Below are 21,250 nucleotides of genomic sequence, written 5' to 3'. Positions count from 1 at the left end.
GAAAGATGGGCCGATCCCGGAGTTTTGATAACGATTTAATTAAATGCGATAATTGAAGCTGCTGCTGATGCTGTTGGGTTCCGAGAATAAATTGCAATAAGCCGCTTATGGGAAGGCTCGCAAGAAATGTGCTCGGAAAAAGGGCGATTGAGCAAGTTGAAAAAGGAAATCTTCAAGCAATCCCAAAATTCTTCGAATTTATTCATAGTTTTTTTAGTTTCTAGTTTGATTATTTTTTTTAAATTTTTTTCAGACACCTATAAAATTCTTAGTGAGAACCTATCATAACTCAGAACAAATTTCTCAATATTAAAACATATTATTATTGTCCCTCGACTTGCCATACAGGAATTGTTCCCGCCACAGGACATAACAAGCATATCGAAAAGCAATTTCTCAAAACCCCAGAATCGTGCCGGAATGCGAGCAATATTGTTTGGTTTCTGTTGTCTTACACAGTTTTCTGACGAGTGCCACTTGAAGGTACAGAGAAGCAGAGCCTTCCAATTTCACTTTTACCATGACCCTCGGCGGTGAGGATCGAAGAATTTCCGACAGGGAAAAAATAGGAAAACAACAAGAAATACTCACCTCCGGGGTCGGTTGGCAAAACTCGAAACGTGACCAAAATTGGCAATATCATTCGTATAGTTCGATTCGAGTGGTTTTTCGGTCGGCATAAATGGTTCTGGAGGGTGATAATGTTCGATAAAGTGTACTAGAACATGTCCAAAGATCGACACTTGAAGTGAAAGTAAAATCATTCTTCACGTTTTCCGAAGGATATAATTTTTTCTCTTCTATTTGGGTGAAAACGTGATTCGAACCGTATGGTAATAAAATGATTGGAATTTTAATTAGTATATGATAGTTGAATTCAGAGAATCACCTTATATCGAATACGCTGGATTCTTTTAATAAACGATCTTATTTCACATGGTTTTATTTTAAACTTTTTTTTAACGATTTTCTCAAAAATGATTTTCAAACATGTCAAAAATAGGGCTTAAACATTCCCGTTTTGTTCCCAAACTAATCCTAGGTGGTCAATTGATCTGGGCGTAGCTTATCGATAGAAGCATGGACAAGGACTATAAAAATCGCTCACTCCTCGAAACGCACACGAAAATGCTTCGCCGCCAGCTCGCTATTCGTTTGTGTTCAATACAATCACGAAAAGCAACAAAAACGATTCTACGACGACAGTTTCTATGCTGCTCGTATTAAAAAATATTCATGAGCGAGTCTGAGAAACGGGATCACGAGAGACTCGAATTTGCTTCATGAGAATTTTGATACCGAGCTTGCTGTCTGTTTAGGGAAGGAAGTACGCCAGTTCAGAAGAAAAAAGTAGGAAGAAAAAAAAAGAAAAAAGAATCTTTCGGCTCGTCCTTCTCAGAGACAAACCGTCCGTACCGTCCGGGCACCGATCGTTCAAAGATTGGCTACACAAGTGCACACTGTTGCTGTTGATGTTATTGATGTTCCTTCAAGCTCGTAGCTTCAAAAATTGACGCACATTCTTTCGTAGAAAGCAATAATAACAGCACTAGCAAGAAGCAAACAATTCTTTTGGCTCGGCATATTTGCCTGAAAAGAATAATAACATCACTAAAATGGATTGGATGTGCCGGCCGTATGCACACTGTTCTTCTTATTTTCGATTCCTTTTGGCCAACACGACTTGGCGTCATCTTTGTTGCTGTTAGTGTTTGTTCAAGCTCAAGCTTTGCAAAGGGACGAACATTTTTCCACGGGAAAGAATAATACCATTACTAACACGGCTCATGAGCAGGTTGGTAATAAGTTTCATGAATCGGCTCGCTGCTACGCAATCGTCGGGTTGATGCTAGATGTTGTGTGCGGAGAAGGAAGCAAGGCAAAAAGGAATCAGGAGCATTGGTCGTGTTTTCATTTTGGTCGGGCTTGATTCGTGAGAACAGGAGATTCTCGCTCACACCTCATTCGCGTTCCAGGGCATTTTTCTGAGCAAAAATCGGAGCGATGCAGGCTCCGTCGCTCGTTTGAATGAGTTTTTCAATCCTTGAGCATGGACCAGAATGTCCACTTAAAGACCCTGCTTAAGTTCTGCAACAATCGTTGCAGAAAATAATATCCAAAACAAGTCATTAAGCTTCCAGAGTTCTCTCAAATCCCCTTAGAGCAAAATAAAGTGTTGCGTTGTTTTCGTAATAATCTTTTTACTGTATTAAATTATTTTTGAAAAATTTTTTGTCAAAAGATTTGCCAAAATGGAAACAGGCAATAGTGTGCGTTTTATTATTTAAAAAATTATTCTTTTCCAAGCATGTCAATGATGGATGAAAGTTAGAAAGCTGATAACTGTAAGCATATCCAACATTTTTAACAAATTTGTAACGATAAGTAGATAAGATAAGAAGAAATATAAATTCCTACTAACTACAACTAAACACTTAAATTAATTCAATGGTTGACAAGTTATAGCTGTTTGAATTTTTAGGACTCTTATTCTGGACGTTGATATTTTGAGCGTTTAGTGACATTTTGGGAAAACCTTTAATTTTTACCAAATTTGATAAAAAAAAATATAAACTTATTCTTGACTGTCGAAGTTGATTTTGAATCGGAGCCCCCGTTCTCAAAAATTAGGAACACCCCAATCAGGCACGGTCCTTTGGGGGGGGGGGGGGTGATCGGGGTAATCACCCCCCTCCCCCCAAGCGGCAAAAAACCGCTACAAAATGCTCGCAAACACTGGAATTTCTATAAAAACTTAGAACTTTTCTTAGTGGGTGTTCTTTCGAATTTTCAAAATTTTCCTCTCCGTGGGGGTGATTGTAAAAATAAAAGAATTTATTAATTTCTTAAATTCTTGAAATTGGAAAAAATTGGGTCCGCCAAACTAAAACAGCTGTAACTTGCAATTCCCTAGACCGATTTTCACCAAATTACTTTTGGTGAGGCACTCACAGTGTTTAATAAAATTTGCTGACCATATATGTTTCTTTAATACATTTTTTATACATTCGTATCTATTCAATTTTCTAAAACTATCAAAAATTCTACTTCTAAAATTAGAGGTGATGAACAAAATCAGATAAAAAATTGAGTTCAAGAATAAACCTCCAAAAATAGTTTTTAAAACCTAGGCTCCGAAAACATGCCTGTGTATTAATTTTTCCCAGATGAAATTAAACCAGTGATAATGATAATAATCCCATCATAACTCGACTGTTTTCTTGGGAACAAGGTAATCGTTCAAGATATTTTTCTAATTTTTGACCAGGACGGCTGAAGTTCCAAATTCACACCAATTATATCGCCGATACTGCAGCTCATCAACACAATAATGATTAAAATTTTAAGTAGAAATACAGCTTAATAATTTAAGTTGCAAATCTACCCTGAATCTGAAAGTTCCGTTATTTCAATTGCAATTGATTAGGACTTTTCATTGAAAAATAGTATAAGCTTTTAATAAATTAACCCTTCATTATTTATTTTTTCATTTTAAATTGTACAATAAGTTTGAAAATATTGAGTACATGATAATATACATATTGAGTGTACAATCAAAAATACGATTTTTCACTTTTTTACTAAATCATTCGTTTCAAATTTGTAACATTTTTTTTCGATTCAATTTCAATAAATTTTAAAGTCTACGAGAGTAATTTAAAAGAAAACAAATAAAAATAAAGTACCGGAAGCTGCATACCTAAGAATTTGATTTGAATGATTTAGTTTTAAATTAAATTTAAATTAAGTTAAATTTATATTCAGAAATTGACGCATGGAAACAAGAGTTAATATTAATTCGTTTTTTCGAATCACAATTCAGCAATATACTTCAGAAAAATATTCAGTTTTACATTCATAGCAATTGTTAACACTTTCTCAAATAAATGTTTGGATTTCCAAAGGTATTGTTGCTAAACGAGAATCACTAAAATATTGGTGAAAGTTTTGCGGTGATATATAGATACTCAAGAAAAATATTGTAGATAACTTGAGCATTTTTTCACATTTTCTTCTATAAAAATGTGTGTATTTTTTCATTTGTAAAATTACATTTATATCGGAAGATTCTTTAAAGAGTTCTTAAACTGCTGAATATACAAATGACGAAAATGATTTTTTTTTATCAACAATTGTTCGCAGTGAATATTAAAGATTCGCAGATTGTTTTATAAAGGGATGAATAAGTTGTTTAAATGGATATCAAAGTATGTATGTAGAGAAAGTTTGTTAAACTTCTCTAATTTAAAATTTTTTTAAATACAAACCTCAAATTTAATTCAATGAAATTTGAAGGGAAGAAGAGAAGTAGTGTGCATCATGGTCGTGTAATATTGTTTTTTTTTTTTAAGAAGTGTATCATTTCAAGTTCATCCATTACTTGAATGATTAATCATTTAGATAATAAAAATTTTTGAATAATTACAAATTTTATGCTGATATGAATTTTGTTTTTCAAGAACGCATTTTCAGCCACTATTTTTTATCTTAATGTTCAACTCCACATTCAAAAGGGTATTTATCAATTCACAAGGCCACAGAATTAACATTTTTTTAGATGAAAAGAATTTAAGAGCTAAATTTGATTTTTGTTGGTGGCCGAAATTATTTTCAAATAGGTTAAAAATTATTTAAGTAAATTCTGCACTTTTCTGACAAGACTTTTAAACATTACAATTAAAATTCGAAATATGGGTTCATACCAAGTAATTTTTACTTCTTTGAAAAAAAAATGAAGTTTTCTGTTTGTTAACTGTTCCCAATTCTTAAAATAATAGACTTTTAACGAATGTTTAAAGAAGTAAGACTACATTGAATTTAAGATATTTCTCAAAGCAGAAACCAAATTCTATTTCAGACTTAAGCAATTTTTTAAAAATGGAATAAAATCTTTGTTTTTAAAAACTTTATTTAGTAATGTCAGAAATACCTGTCTTTCTGAATTATTTAAAACTGTAGATTTTTCAGTCAATGATTAACTTCACTCAAAACTGATTCATTTAAAAATTTATAAACTCCATATCACCAAAAAGGAGAGGTGATAAACAAAATCTAGTTGAAGATTCGAGTTCAGCGCACCAAAATCTACTGAATGAATCATTAAAACATAGTCATTAAAATGCTTTCTCTGGAATTATTTTGGAAAGATGTTTTTATTAGAAAAAAATAAAAAATTTTCAAATGTTAAAAACTTATCTTTTTTTATCTTCATATTTATGAAGAGTTTAATCCTCGTGATTTTGTTTGTTAATTTGATTTATCGACCTTATTGGTGAAAATTAAAACAACAAAACTAAGAACACAACATTATGAAAATTCTTGGAAAATAGGAAGTTAGAAGAAATGTATGGATATTGAAAATGAGAGATTAGAATTTTATAAGAAGCATTTTAATCACATGTCATTAATTCTTTCCTCATGGATCAAAAAAATAAACAATTCAATTAATATGGTTAATAATTAACATTGTTATCAATTATTCTGACCTGATCTGATTTTTTGTTAGAATTCAAGTTTAATTTTTTATCAAATCTGGTGTTCTATTTGATGTTTTTTTCTTTGGCTCAATAATGGCTTTAATCCAAATTTTAATTCGCATTTCATTTCTGATGTTTTGAAAATACAATACTTGATTTTTTTTTTAAAATACAAAATAAGAACCAACATTTCGATTAATTTAATAATGACTAACCAGAAATAAAATTGATTTGAAATTTTGATTCTGATTTATTTTGATTCGAATCAATATTTTTTTTCGAGTTTGTGTGATGATTATCGGTTTGAATATGGTTTTGGAAAAAAATTTGCTTATTTATTGTCCTCTTTTCTGTAATTGTCATTATTTCAAACAAAATTTGAAATTCGAAACCCCCCACCCATGGACGTGTCCTTCGCAAGGGTCTGGTGTGCAGCAAATATTTAAGTCTCATTTGAAACTGTAAACTTAACCCCCCCCCCCCCCCCTCCTCCTCCCACTCGTTCTCGCCAAATGAACTTTTTTCGCCTTATATTTAGATACGTTATTGAATGATTTTTGAAAATTTGGAAAATTTGCCCCCCCCCCCCCAAAAGGCAGCTCTAGGACCGCCCCTGACCCCAATATTTCTTAATACTTAAATTTGTTCTAGTAGTGCGCAAAAAAACTTGATTTGTTGCTCTGTTGTGTTGTGAGCCTACTTGGTTGAATGATTCAACTGAATCAAAGCAATCGAAAGATTCCTTTCAATTCAACCACGGTATATCGTTACTTACAGTCAAGGTTGCCGAGAAAAATCTGTGTTTTTGAAAAAATAATTCTGACTTTCTGGGATTTTATCCAAAAATTTTGTGAGGGTTTTTTTGTGATGCTATTTCCATAAAAAATTTATAATTAGGTGTTTTTAACATTTTAGTTGGGAAAATCTATTAACATTACCAATCTTATAATACTTTTGTAGTTAAAAGTACATAATAAATTTTTGTTATATATTGGCCAATAAATTAGAATTTTAGAAATTCATTTAAAATTCAAGAATTCAGTAAAATCTGTGAATATTTTAAAATTCTATGTTCTGTGACACATATTCTGTGATAAAAATTTGCTCGAAATTCTGTGAAATTACAGATTTTTCTGTGATTTCGGCAACCTTGCTTACAGTACGCGACAATATAAAGTACGCACATGCTATCAAAACATTCAAATCCCTGTATCTTTTTTCACATAAGAAATATCAACTCAAAATATTCTGATGAATTGTAGTATTTTTGATGCACTAACGAATGATGAAAAATTTGGTCAAACAATGCTGTATGTTCTTCACGCATAAGCGTTGTTGTAATCGAAGTCAGTTTTCGCATGGACAATAAAAAGTACGTACTCTTAATAACCTTGAAAGGTCGCTATTTTACTGCACCGAAAATTGTGGCGGCTTCTTAAAAGTATAAAAATTTCTGCAAACTCCCTCGGAGTAAAGGTTTTATTATTTGTTAACCCTTTTCAGGGCGCGATTGATTCCAATAAGAGAGTCAAAGAGCAAGTTTCCGTAGATATTCGTAAATTTCAATCTCAAAACCTTCGGGAAGTTTTGTTTTAATGCTAAATTGCTTTAAAACGAACAAGGAACAAAAAATTAGAGCTAATCGGCTAAAAATCGTAGCGGTTCAGCAAGACTGAGCGACCAAGCAGAAATCTACAACCAGCAATAAACACCGAATTTTTCGAGCAGTGGCTTTAAAGCTATGTTTGTACTGAATAAAATGTTATTTAACATTATGTAAGAAAAAAGGAAAAGAAATTGATGTTTTTGATAGAATATATTGGGCCAACGAAGACCAACGTTTCGATATGTCGACAGATTTGATTACTTTGCATTCAGCATAGAATTTCGGCTGATGATCATAATACTCTAGAAACAGGTTATCTGAAGACATCCAAAGTAAATTTGAACTTTAAGGTCTCAAAAATCGAGCATGCACAGAATTTTCGGCACAGTTCTAAACATAATCAACAGAAAAACTGATAGCTCCACAACTAGACTCCCTTCCCAGATTCACACAATCTGATGAAAACTTCCTCGCGAAAAATATCACTTTTCCATCGAGAGGGATCAGGTTGCGCTCATTGAAAATCATATCTCTTCTTCCTTCCCCACCTGGGTCGTTGTTGGCTAACCGATTTTGGAGATGTCTCATTTATCGCCCATGATGATGATTATCATATCAAAGATTGGTGGCTCAAAAGGAGATATCGCCCTTGTTCTGATGAATGGAGCAGCATGTGGTCTCCCCCGGATGAATGGAACATGGAGCTCTCCCTCGGCTTTCGAGATTCGTATCCGTCATCAAAAAGTCGAATGAAAAATATCGTCATTCACTGGAGAAGAGAGCCACTCGTTATTTTTTTTCTTCTGAGCTAGGGTAGGATGATCGATAAAAGATATTTCAAAGAGTGATAATACTTAGAATGGCCAACTTTAGGAACAAGGACCGTAAACCAGTGCGCGTTAAAGAACGTCATTGTCGTCGAAATGTGTCCTTCTTCTTGAGGATCCTTCAGGAGTGGAAAAAAGCATTAAAAAGGCAACGTTTTCCGGTAGCTTTTGCGGGAAGTGGGAGGTTTCGAAGCTGCATATCATTTCCCGAAAGCTGGCTGAAATGAAATTGCCGGTTCTAGATGAAGTGGTTAGCCATTTCTTCAGCGCATGAGGGGGAAAAGGTATCAATGACTTCCTTTGAGACGGATGACTGAAATTATCGGAGAATCACGGAATGAGAAGGAAGAAGGGATGCCACGGTTGAACGGTTGGTTGCACGCATGAAAAATGTCGTTCGCACCGTCGTGGTTATTTCGAGATGTTCGATGCCTGTCATCAACCTGGAGGATTTCAGTGATTTTTTGTTTCCTGATCATGTTTCTCATGGTTTTATGTGAGATTACAATCAAAGTCATCACTGTTTGACTATATCTCCTAAAAAGTTTTCCAAATAAAAAAAGCATTTGTAGTTTTTATACAATTTACAGGGTTGCAATGTGAAAAGATACAATTTTTTATGGTATAAAACTCAAACCGTCTGCTATGGACGTGTGTTTTTCAAGCTCTCCATTTCTAGCTTGTGAAAAAGTTTCGAGAATTGAGATTTGAGAATTGAGAATTGAGAATTGAGAATTGAGAATTGAGAATTGAGAATTGAGAGTTGAGAATTGTGAATGAGAATTGAGAATTGGGGATTGGGAATTGAGAATTGAGAATTGAGAATTGAGAATTGAGAGTTGAGAATTGAGAATCGAAAATTGAGAATTGAGAATTGAGAATTGAGAATTGAGAATTGAGAATTGAGAATTGAGAATTGAGAATTGAGAATTGAGAATTGAGAATTGAGAATTGAGAATTGAGAATTGAGAATTGAGAATTGAGAATTGAGAATTGAGAATTGAGAATTGAGAATTGAGAATTGAGAATTGAGAATTGAGAATTGAGAATTGAGAATTGAGAATTGAGAATTGAGAATTGAGAATTGAGAATTGAGAATTGAGAATTGAGAATTGAGAATTGAGAATTGAGAATTGAGAATTGAGAATTGAGAATTGAGAATTGAGAATTGAGAGTTGAGAATTGAGAGTTGAGAATTGAGAATTGAGAATTGAGAATTGAGAATTGAGAATTGAGAATTGAGAATTGAGAATTGAAAATTAAGAATAGAGAATTCATAACTTAGAATTAAAAAATGAAAATTTAGAATTGCGATTTAAGGATAGTCAATCAAGAAAATTGATAACAGATATCTTTTGTCGAGATCATAATTACTTCATACATACTTCAACGGCCCATTCACCTGCCAATCAGATTTCGCTCGGTCATCAGCTCATCTTTGACAGAGCAGCATCGCTTTAAAAACGACGGAGGGCGAATATCAGTTCTACTTCCCATAGACTGCAGCTCAAATAAAGACACAATTTTGCCGCTAGACAAAAAAACCACCCCTCCATTCGCAAAACTTTCCGGAACGTGCCTCTACGGAAGGCATCAAACATAATACTTCGCTCCTAATAAACTTCATCCGGCTCCACTTCATTTGACGGTAATATCAGCATCATCCACTCCACGGTTATGATTGCACATTGAGTTTGGTGGAAGATTCTATGAGGAAGATTATTTTATTTCAAAATTATTTGTAGCCACTCTGTTTACGAAGAAGATTTTTAATATTTCGGTATTTTAGTATTTAAGATTTGTTAGTTGAATACTTTAGATTATTATATCGAAAGCTATTGATCGATTTCTCTCTTTGTCCACTTGTTAATAAATCTCAACCCATGCTAAATTTTTTCCACCTACCGGGTAAGAGAAATAATTGTATCATCTGCCTGGCTTCCTTCCTCATCATTCTCGTTACACCTCGACTAAATGATGAAATTTTGTGATTTATAAAATCAAAAAGTGTCCTTCCCTAGGCGAATGAAATCCACTCCCTTTTGAAGCCGAGGAAAAAACTATCCCAACGGCGGCGGCTAAAAAGTCACCCTCCGGTGTTTATTTCAAAGTGCCCCTCCACTTCTGTCTCTTACTCTTCCAATATCAACCCTCCTTCTTTGGGAGCAAACGAAATTGTAAATATTAAATGCGATATGGTTTTACATCAAATTGAACGCTCCGATACGCTTTTGCGGATTCCTCCCCCAAAAACGACTCGACTTGGCCAGTTTTGGCTGGTTTGCTTTTATTTATGCTGATGTACGATTTATGGTGCGGAATGGAAAACAGTAGCGTTTTATGGTTAGAGAAGCAACTTTTGTCGAGCCACCTCCTTCCCCTTTTTGCCGAGCTCGAAAAAACGTCAACAATAACGTCAACATCAACAATAACAAGAACATCAACATTAACAACAAAAACGCTAAGTAACACATCGACAACAATTCCGGTAATGCGTAACAATTTGTTGTCGGCTCTGATGATGGGGGTTATGTGGATTGCGTTTTTTTACTTCATCAGTTTCCAAGGGAGTTTTGAATTTTTTTTTTTCCTGTCGGGTGGGGGATGAGAGTCAATTTCTACTGTCTGGCTTTTTGGATTCTTTGAAAGGCATCTAACCGAACAATATGGAATAGAAATCACACGCGGAATGCATTAGCACGAGCACGTGTCCCGCCTGACGCTTTTGGCCATCTTCGGTATCGGTCTGATGGAGACAATTATAAGATTTTTGCCGACGAACAACGGAGGGTTCGTGTTCGTTCATGAATCATGTTAATGATTTGGAAGGATGATAAAAAGTGACCACTAGAATGTGTCCATTTCCCGGTCATTTAAACGTTTCCGGGAATCGGCAAATCCAAAGATGCTTTTTCCCGGGAATACGAAACACTATCTATATGGTATTTTAAATTCTTAAGTAGTTATATTAAAAATATTAAAAGTGTTTTATTGTAACATAGGAAATGCTTCATTTATCGTGTGTTTTAGAAGAGTCCTGAAAGTTTTGCTAAAACTAAAATAAACACTATCCTAAGAGTGTTGTAAAAAAGATGTAAAAATAGGGCTAAAGCTTCAATAAAACACATACTTTCCTGTTTTTACTACGGCTTTTGTACCTGTTTTAATAAAGCACTCAATGGTTTTTTAAAACTAGCGTTCAAGCTAAGCTGAGAAACTGTTTTATTGGAACAATGATTGTAGGAATGATAAAACTAAATGACAGAAGATTTGGCAATCAAGAAGAACGGATACACGCTTAAACTTTTTTACCTCTATTTGAAATAGCGTAAACTGTTTTGGAAGGATATGGAATGATAGCTTTAAGAAAAACGGGCTCTCAACATGATATAAATTAACACAGCTAAATTCATCTGCACAATAAAAAAAACAGCTTTGTTGCATCCGCATTCAAATTTCAAAAGAACCGCAATTCAGTCCACATCATTAATCGCTCTATTCTAAGGGTTCGAATAAAAGTACACTGCGAATAAATCAATTTGTTTTATTAGAAAATTAATTTGTGCTTGATTGAATTATATTTATTTGTAATTCTAAGTATGCTCTTCCAGTTAAATAAAAAAGAGTTTTTGTAGTTCATATAACGACAGTATTGAATCCAGTGCGAATGGAGTTTAATCCAGAAGACATAGTCGTCAGAAAAAGCTTCATTCAATGCCGAATAAAGCACTTGTTTTATTTATCAACCTATGTCTCTCACTGTGAAGTTAATCTATATTTACGTCATCCAATCCAGAGTTAACAAAATTCTTTCAGGATAAACTGCCGTTTAAAATTTCTAGAAGACTGCAGCCACTGGCTTTTTCTCAGCAAAGACGGAGAAATGGAGTTTTTTTAGGTTTATATATAAATAATTGGCTTGGATTGGATACTTTTGTGAATAAAAAAAACATTTCTAGAGTTTGTTTTGATTAGGTCGTATGAACCATTATAAACAAAATTGAGTTTTAGACCGCAAACGATTGTAAAAAATGTATTCTATGTTTGATAAAAACATGGATTCATTTAGACATTGATGAACTTCAACAAAACTATTTGAATTTTAGACGTATAATGACTTTCTCATTTATGAGTGCAATTTGGTTTTAACGACCTTTTGCGTTGCGCTAATTTGCCGTGCATGCAAAAGGACCTAAACAACAGTTTGGCTGATATGATTGTTCGGTCCTTTTGCATTTTTGCAAGAAATGCATGAAATTTTGTGAAAAAATGGGAAGAAATCAGATAAATATCGCTTGTGAGAGTGTGTGTGTGAGCTTGCTTAGAAGAACGAGTGGCCTAAAATTTTGCTGGGTAAGTGAGATATGAGATACATTGATATATTTTTTGACTACAACAGATACTTCCTGAACAATTGATTTGCCCTGGAAACGTTTACGCTGTACTTGCTGGATCAACTGAGACACAGGTGGTAGCTAATAGTGTCCTGTTTCATAAAAACATTTCGCTGAAGGACAGTCCGGCGCAGCACCGATTCAAGGACCTATCGAGCAGGTACTTCTAAAAGGTATTTGTGCTTCCGATTGTTCTAATCTTTACTACACATAATTCAAAATGAATAGCGAAATTTTGGGCATATTCAATCATTTACCAAGATTGAATTCAAAAGTTAGCAAAATGACGTTTGCGCCAAATCACCAATGCAAAAGGTTGTAAGTACATGTTGACCTGTAAGAATAAAATTTATGCCCATATCGAATACACAGGCATATTCTTTATCTATTTTACGATTGGAAACCAAGTTTTCAGACAAATCTGAACAATAGTTTAAATACTAGAATTAAAAAGGTATTTGGAAACTTTCCTCGCGATTTCCTCGAAACTCGTTAAGTGGCTCATACGGCCTAATCAAAACAAACTCTAGATTTAATATCTGACTTGTTTCGAATCAAGAAAATAATTTCATTAACAATGAACTTTGATTTTTAAACTAGCAACTTTCAGAAACAGTAAATCAAACAAGACCCGTTCTTATTTATTACTCACTCAATTGAAAACCCAAAACAAAAAGTAAAACTGATAGATTATTTGGTGCATGTAGCGAACCACAAATAACATAAAAAGCAAATACTAACACTGACTAAGATAAATCTTCTTAGAACGAAGAAAATGCGAATCCTTATTATTTAGCTTTGAGGCCAGGCTTTTTAAGACTGAAAATGATCTATTCAAAAAAGTCTGACGTTATTTGATATAAAATACCTACTTGTTATTGTAAGATAATTGACCATCCTCAAACCATACCAACAAAACAAATAGTTGCATGTTGCATGAATGCCTTTTACCAAGAAACAAATCGAAATGTTCTCATTTATTGCGACAAACTTCTCTTACTCAAAAATAGATAAATCCAACATGAGCGTGTATTCCATTTTGAGTCACGTCAAACGAAGCTGTGATTCAAGCTATCTTAAAACTCTCATAAAACTGTCTATTGAACTGGTTTTATTTCAACATTTTTCTAACTGGCATAAAACCATTTTAAAACTGTTTTATAACTGCTTTTCAGATTTTCAATATTAACATACTAAACGCCATTTTGATTGTGAAATTCAATCGAAATTACTCAAGCAATTTTGCTTGAAATAATATAATAATACTTAAAACTAGACATTCCTAACAAATTTGACAACGTTTGCGGTACTATTTGTTGGATGGGTAGTGAATTTCAATGCAAAAATGGCATCATTTGAGCTAATTTATATGTTCCTTGAAATATTATTTTTTAGTTAAAAAATGCTTTAAATGTGGTCAAACTTTTTGATGCTTTGATGCTATTTCGTACATATTTCACAAAAAATCTTTGGTTGCAAGAAGTTTTATGCGAATATATAAATAAATGAAAAGATTTTTAAAATTATTTAAATGCAATCTTAACCAATTGCCATATGCTTGGGAAAGTTACCGATAACTTAAGAAAAAAAACACGGAGCAGAAAGCTGAGAAGAGTCACAATAAAATTCCTATCAGATTCCATGATGTAGTTTTAAAAGAGCTGTTGGTAATCTTAAAAGAGCTCTGAAGGTTTTTTAAAGCTAAAGAGTGATACGGTCAAAATTTAAAAAACCCGAACACCCCTCATTTTGAAGGTGTGTGTGTGTGTGTAGAATGTTGCTCCTATTTTGATTTTGGAATTCACTCTTCGGTTGTCAAAATGCCGTCCAAGGAAGAAGTGCGGCGTATCAAAATTTTGCTCGCGCATCGCGAAAATCTGAGCTACTCGCACGCAAAGTTGCCAAATCAACCGTTACAAATTGTAATTAAAGTGTTTGGGGAACGTTTGTCGACAGCCAGGAAGTCTGGATCGGGGAGAATTCGAAAACCGGAAGCCGCTGAGACGACAAAGAGAGCTGCCGGTAGTTTCAAGCGAAACCCTAACCTCTCTCTCCGAGATGCCGCAAATAAGCTGGGTGTATCGTCTACAACCGTGCATCGAGCCAAAAAACGAGCCGGACTATCGACTTACAAGAAGGTAGTGACTCCAAATCGCGATGTTAAACAAAATACGACGGCCAAAATACGACGGCGATCCCGAAGGCTGTACACGACGATGCTGACGAAGTTTGACTGCGTGGTAATGGACGATGAAACCTACGTCAAAGCCGACTACAAGCAGCTTCCGGGACAGGAGTTTTATACGGCAAAAGGAAAAGGAAAGGTAGCAGATATTTTCAAGCACATGAAACTGCCAAAGTTCGCGAATAAATATCTGGTTTGGCAAGCCATCTGTACCTGTGGCTTGAAAAGCAGCATTTTCATAGCTTCCGGGACTGTCAACCAAGAAATTTACGTGAAATAGTGTTTGAATAAACGTCTGCTGCCTTTCCTGAAGAAACACGGTTGTTCCGTACTGTTTTGGCCGGATTTGGCATCTTGCCATTACGGTAAAAAAGCCATGGAGTGGTACGTCACCAACAACGTGCAGGTGGTTCCTAATGACAAGAACCCTCCCAACACGCCAGAGCTCCGCCCAATTGAGAAATACTGGGCTATTGTCAAGCGGAAACTCAAGAAGATAAAAAAAACTGCTAAGGGCGAGCAGCAGTTCACGGCAAACTGGCTTTCTGCGGCGAAGGTGGATTAGTTTTATGGCCCTAGTCTTATCTCACTCGTTGCAGTGTAGCAGTGAAACTAAGGCCCTTTTAATCGGCCAAATTCAGCAGCTACTCGGGTGTCCCCCAAGGCAGTAACCTGGGACCTCTACTGTTCTCCATCTTCTCCAAAATTGAAAGAAATAGTTGATATTGACCAAATTTTGACCGTATCAATTTTGTGTCAATTTGGTATCCTTCTTCTTTGTGCCTTAGACAGAAGGAAGTAAACAGTGTGAGGTATGTGGTAATAGATCTGCCTGGGACGAATCCATGCTGATTGAACGATGTATATGATCTCATTTTTCTCGAGATAATATTTGAAATCAGATTTTCAAACAATTTGGAACCGACACAAAGTGAGGTGATACCTCTATAGTTTTCAATGTTTCGTTTGTCACCTTTCCTAAATGTTGGGAACATCCATGACTCTTTTCCATAGCGAAAGGAAGAAAAAAAAGATAACGAACTCGAAGACTTTGTCTATCTCGGCTCCCTGGTGACCGCAGACAATGACACCAGCCGTGAGATCCGGAATTATCAGCGGAAGTCGTGCCTACTATGGACTCCACAAGCAACTGCGGTCGAGAAGACTTAGCCCTCGCACGAAGTGTAACTTGTATATGACGCGCATTAGACCGGTTGTTCTCTACGGGCACGAGACATGGATATTGCTCGAGGAGGACCTGCGTACACTCGGAGTATTCGAGCGACGAGTGTTAAGAACCATCTTTGGCAGCGTACAGAAGAACGGAGTGTGGAGGCGAAGGATGAACCACGAGCTCGCGTGACTCTACGGCGAACCCAGTACCCAGAAGGTGGTGAAAGCTGGCCGGATACGCTGGGCGGGACATGTTGCGAGAATGCCGGACGACTATCCTGCAAAACAGGTGTTCGCTACGAAGCCGGTAGGAACAAGACGAGTGGGGGCGCAACGAGCGAGGTGGTTAGACCAAGTGGAGCGTGATTTGGCGAACGTGGGGCCCGAGAAATTGAAGAATAGTTGCCATGGACCGAGTGAATTTTAGGAATTGTGTTCGTCAAGTTATTTCGTGAGACGGAATAATATGTAAAAAAATAATACAATACATTAAATTAAAAATTGATTCAGTATGGTGTTATATGAATGTTGTATCTAACCCCGCTGCCGCTGTTGCATGATGCCCCGTTTGAAGGTAATTTCTGGGTTTTGACAAAATTTGCCCGGATATTGCCAGAATTTATGGTCATCAATTTAGAAATGAAATGCCCGAATTTTGCCTTCGGTCTTCGAAATGAACTTAAAAGCTTAAACATTAGATGTATTATTCTAAATTGTCCATTTCTACCAACCTCCAGGATATGTCTAGAAAATTGAACAAAATAACAATCAACACCTCACAGTGCCGAAAACATCAAAACAAATCACTCCCCAGGGGTCGAATTAGAACGGAATGGTGAGATATTTGATATCCCCTGATTTGGAATCCCCTACGAATAATTTCGCACGCAGTTTTTACCGCAGTTCGATAGCCAAATAGCTAGTAGGTATCTGTTGTTAGATTTTTTTTCGGGGAAATTAAATAAAAGTAAAAAATTATAATCTTAAATGAATTTAAAGTTTTCCTTTTCGACTCTTCAAACTTGTAGAGAGGAGTAGGAACCATCCATCGCAATCAGCATGTTTTTCCTACTCTCTATATCAATAAAAAAATATCCTCAGACTTCAATCAGAAATGTTTCTCCAAAATTTTTCGAAGCCCAAACTTGTTGGGACGTCTCGAAATGATTACAAGCAAAAATTAATGAAGCGTGCCAAAACTGATAAGCCCTGCCTGCTCCCTCGAAAAGGGGGAAAAATTCGGCAACTTTTGTACACATAAACCGCTTAAACATCTTACGACGAGGATATTTTGTTCTGCCGCCAAACAAAAATCGTACATATGAAAGATGAATCCAACATGATAGGGCGGCTGCATTCGTAGGTTGGATGGGGATGTTGTTATTTTTTATTTTTGGGTTGATAAACGCACAGCAGGATTTATTCCAGATTTTATATTTCTACTCTTCAACAACTTTTCGTTCCAAGTGCTCTACAAACACAATCTCCCCGCGAGGATTGCTGAAGCATGAAAGTTACCTCAGAGAGACAACAGAGGATTGTATTCTGCAAATTTAAAGTTCCATGGCTGAAAACGAAAAATCAATGTTTCGATAAGAAACCAGTTTAAAAAATAGATGCTAAACATTTTCTTAAAATTCAGCATTAGTTATTCAAGCAGCAAATATTACTTTGTTTCTTTAAAAAGCGCAATTTTTTGTAACAATGCTTAAGAATTTTATAAAACTGTATAGATAAACAAAGTTCTGTAAATAATCGTCATATCAGAAAACGCATTTTAACTGAGGCGGTAGTTGATATGCATTCAGCCAAAGTAGAGTTTTCAAATGGAAAATTGAACAAATCTGCAAGTGTTCGGTACTTACCCGCTGAAAACGTTGGCAGCGCGATCTTTGAGTCCTGTTGCAAAGGCAGCCATTTTGGAGCAAGTTTTCGCAACTACTCCGCTCTCAATTCAGGGGTTTATACGATTGGATAGGGAGAACTGATGTTTTGAGGTTTTTCGGATAAGGATTACACACCCTATCCGCTAGGAACGGGCTCAAGTGTTCCTCCAATCGAAAGGAATTTCCACTTCCCCTGTAATCATGTCATCGTTGTTGATGGTGATCTGAAATGACAAAACGGTGGTTGTTGTTACTCAGATTATTACTAAAATTACAGATTTTTGATTATTTATTTAAAGTAGGTTCAGTAACGTTGATTTTGACATGGTTTAATAAAGGTACGTGTGTCAAAATAGCTTCCTCAAAACATAATTTTCAATTATCTCGGCATTTACTGGAGGAATATAATTTTTCTAAACACCAAACAAAATAGAAATTTTTACATAACAAAAAAAAATCAAGCAAATTTTTTTACAATTTTTTTTTGTAGTGAAATAAATCCAACTGTAAATCGAAATTTCAGGGGCTAGACTAAATGAAAATTAATGTTGAAAAATATGCGAAAAAAAAATCGCCTTGTCTCCCGGTAGGACTTGAACCCACATCTTGCGCCTCTCCGGGGCCCATGTATTAACATTCTACTACAGGAGACAACCTGGCGTATGAAAGTTATACTGGTCGAGTGTCGATGTCTATCGGAATGAATTGTTTTCCCATGTGATCATCATCATTTTCGTAGTCTATTTCTATTCTCATCATTTCAACTTACGGTAGTTGACTCAAATTTTGGATATTTTTGAGCACGGCAAGATTTGCATTGCCTTCTCATATACTGCACGGGTTGTCAGTTATGATGAGAAATGATGCGTTTGCCGTATTTGGATATCCAACCAAATTCGGTGTTAGGCACCGCCTTATTATCTATTTTTAAACTGTGACCCAGAGATGGGTCTTGACTCAAACATTCAGTCAGCGAAACTTTTTTGTAGGGAAATGAATCCAACTGTAAGTCGAAAAAAAAATTTCGACTTACAGTTGGATTCATTTCCCTACAAAAAAGTTTCGCTGACTGAATGTTTGAGTCAAGACCCATCTCTGGGTCACAGTTTAAAAATGAAGAATTTATTTTTATATGTAGGCACGTTTCAAATTTTGTTCCTCAAATTTCAAAATTCAATGAATCTAGTACATTTCAACCTTTTTTCACTGGGAAGAAAACATAACAAAAATTGAACACCATAGCAACTTATACTTTTGCACGCAGAAAAATTGAAGCAGGCTAAAAATGCTTGGTAGATAATAAAATGTCTAAATATTTTTCTTCGTGTCATTAGAACACGCGGAGTAATTTTTGAATGCTGGCGCCACATCACAACCAGTGTATTATTCACTTACTAAGCTGTTAAGACACAAACCTTTGGTTGATGGAAATGTGGTGCTGAGTTATGTCAGTTTATCAGTAATCCAAATACGGCAAACGCATCATTTCTCATCATAACTGACAACCCGTGCAGTATATGAGAAGGATTTTTACAAATTTTACCAAAACTGTGTTTGCACAGCACTATGGGGTTTGATGCGGCAAAAAGTCAAAAACTGAACTTTATCGGATCGCTTTTTTTATTTTTACTAGTTAATAACTTTTTTAATATATTGACTAAGATATTCCCAGTTTTTCAACTCATTATCTTGAATACAGAACGCACCACAGACATCAGACTTTGAAAAATTGAAAAATTTATATGATGTAGAAAAAAATTTAAATCACATCTATTTCTATGGAAAACATTTTTTTCTCAAATTCAAAGTACACCATATGAAAGCTTTTATTAAAAGCTATCATTTCAACCATTCAAACTTTTTACACACTAAATTGGTCTATGATAAAAATGAGTAAATAATTTTTTTTTTTTAAGTCAAAAACTTTAAAGCAGATATACTAGAACCGATATACACCACTTAACGAAAAATCGGGAGACACGAATAGCGCTATCTGGTGACAGAAATGGAACTATTACACTGTGATTTTTTTCGGAGCTTTGATCAGAGATGCCAGGTGTCCTGATTTTTCAATTGACAATCGCAAAAAGTGTGGCGTAGCATATAGAAAAGGCGGAAGTAAAATTATTACTATTTGAATAAATATGAATTATTAACAGCGCATATTCTTACAATTCTTAAAACGTTGTCTAAACCCTAAAAGCATCGGCAGCGATAAGTGCTATCCCAGGTGTTAACCCCGGACACATTCTAGCTCCTTTTTTAGCTTTAGCAGTACATTTGCGCACCAGTAAGTGCTAAACTGGTTTCCATTTTAGCCACTGTTGACGCTCCGATAGGTGTTGTTGTTTTTTGATGCTATTTCCTTTTGTTAGCATCTGTCAAATCAGGAGCTGGTCGGTATTCAAATATTGCTCCTGGCTTGCTTTTTCAATACCGAGGAGCAAGTGTCAAAATTGAGTGTTATTATAGCTTTGACACCTGACCGCTTCTGATACTCTTAAACATCGTGATTGTAATATTCCTATCGATTTAGCGCAAAGTTTAAAAAAAGAAAGAATGAAAAGGGAATGTTATTAGAATCATAAACTTTAAGGTCAAGAATTCGTAATAAATGACTAATTTATTATGACTTCATAAATAACTAAAAATACATTGATTTACGACACTCGCCATAAAATCAGCCTGCACAGATTTTAGACTTTTGCATTGCAAATTTCCGCCAACACTTTACGAGAAAGCAAACAAACTACATATTCTTAATCAAACATTTGCGCCTTTTAGTTTCTTTAAATCAAATTCCATAAATTTTATTTTATCTTTATTTCGAGTTTTTAACAACGATCCTAGAATATGTCATACAAAACGGCAAATCAAAATAAGCGGAAGCTTAATACAAATTTTAAAAGCTGAGCTAAGAGACGAAAATTAAATATAGATAAAGTAATAAAAAAAATGAAATTCAAAAATGATTATTATTAATTTTTCCTAGTTGTATTTAAACAGTTTTTTGTGTTTTGGAATATCATTTGTTTTGCAATAGTAAAAAATAATAAAAACGTTTCATTTCAAAACCAATATACATGCCAATACCAATATAATTTCGTCACATTCCATGGCGGGAACAGAATTTTTCCTTCTTGGTAATAACAAATGACATGATGCTTAATGTGCACACAGTTTTCGTATTAATTAAAAAAAATGTGCTTAAATTTTGTTTTCTCCTTGATAATCGTTTCTGTGACACTATTTTAGCTGTGATTTTTTATTTGTTAAGATTTTTGTTTTGTGTTCACGTGCACAAATAAATTATGGGAAAACATTAAGAAATATATCGCATTCGGATTGCGAATCGAAAGAGTTTTTTTTATTTATTTCAGTACAATTGGTTTGAATTTGAAAGAAAAAACAATTCTGTTGCATACATTTGTCTCAATTAAAAAAAAATCAATCTGTGCCCTTTCAAAATGTTAATCTGGAATTGTCAAAATGCTGATCAGGAATGCCGTCCGAACATATTTTTATCACTTTTTTGTTTATTTTAGGAACACATAAAAAAAAATTCCGCTCATTTAAAAAATGAATTTAAAATTCGCACCACCAGCCTTTACTTCTTTCATGTTTTTCAGAAGATATGTCACAAGTCTCTCAGGCATGATTCCAAGTCCATAATCAGAAAACATGGATATTAGTTTTTAGCTT

General features: G+C 34.8%; 1 protein-coding gene across 1 annotated transcript in view; it reads right to left on the bottom strand.

Moving 5' to 3' along the window:
- Positions 1 to 21,250, bottom strand: part of LOC129747230 (vesicular glutamate transporter 1) — a 174,965-nt gene that overhangs the window by 141,806 nt on the left and 11,909 nt on the right. The window contains exon 2 of the mRNA XM_055741326.1: positions 17,528 to 17,772. Within this exon, the coding sequence (XP_055597301.1) occupies positions 17,528 to 17,580 (53 nt within the window). The 5' untranslated portion in view covers positions 17,581 to 17,772. The remainder of the gene's footprint in view (positions 1 to 17,527; positions 17,773 to 21,250) is intronic.

This window comes from Uranotaenia lowii, chromosome 2 (genome assembly GCF_029784155.1).
Source record: "Uranotaenia lowii strain MFRU-FL chromosome 2, ASM2978415v1, whole genome shotgun sequence".
Taxonomy (NCBI): Eukaryota; Metazoa; Arthropoda; class Insecta; order Diptera; family Culicidae; genus Uranotaenia; species Uranotaenia lowii.
This window is presented reverse-complemented; position numbering and strand designations above follow the sequence as displayed.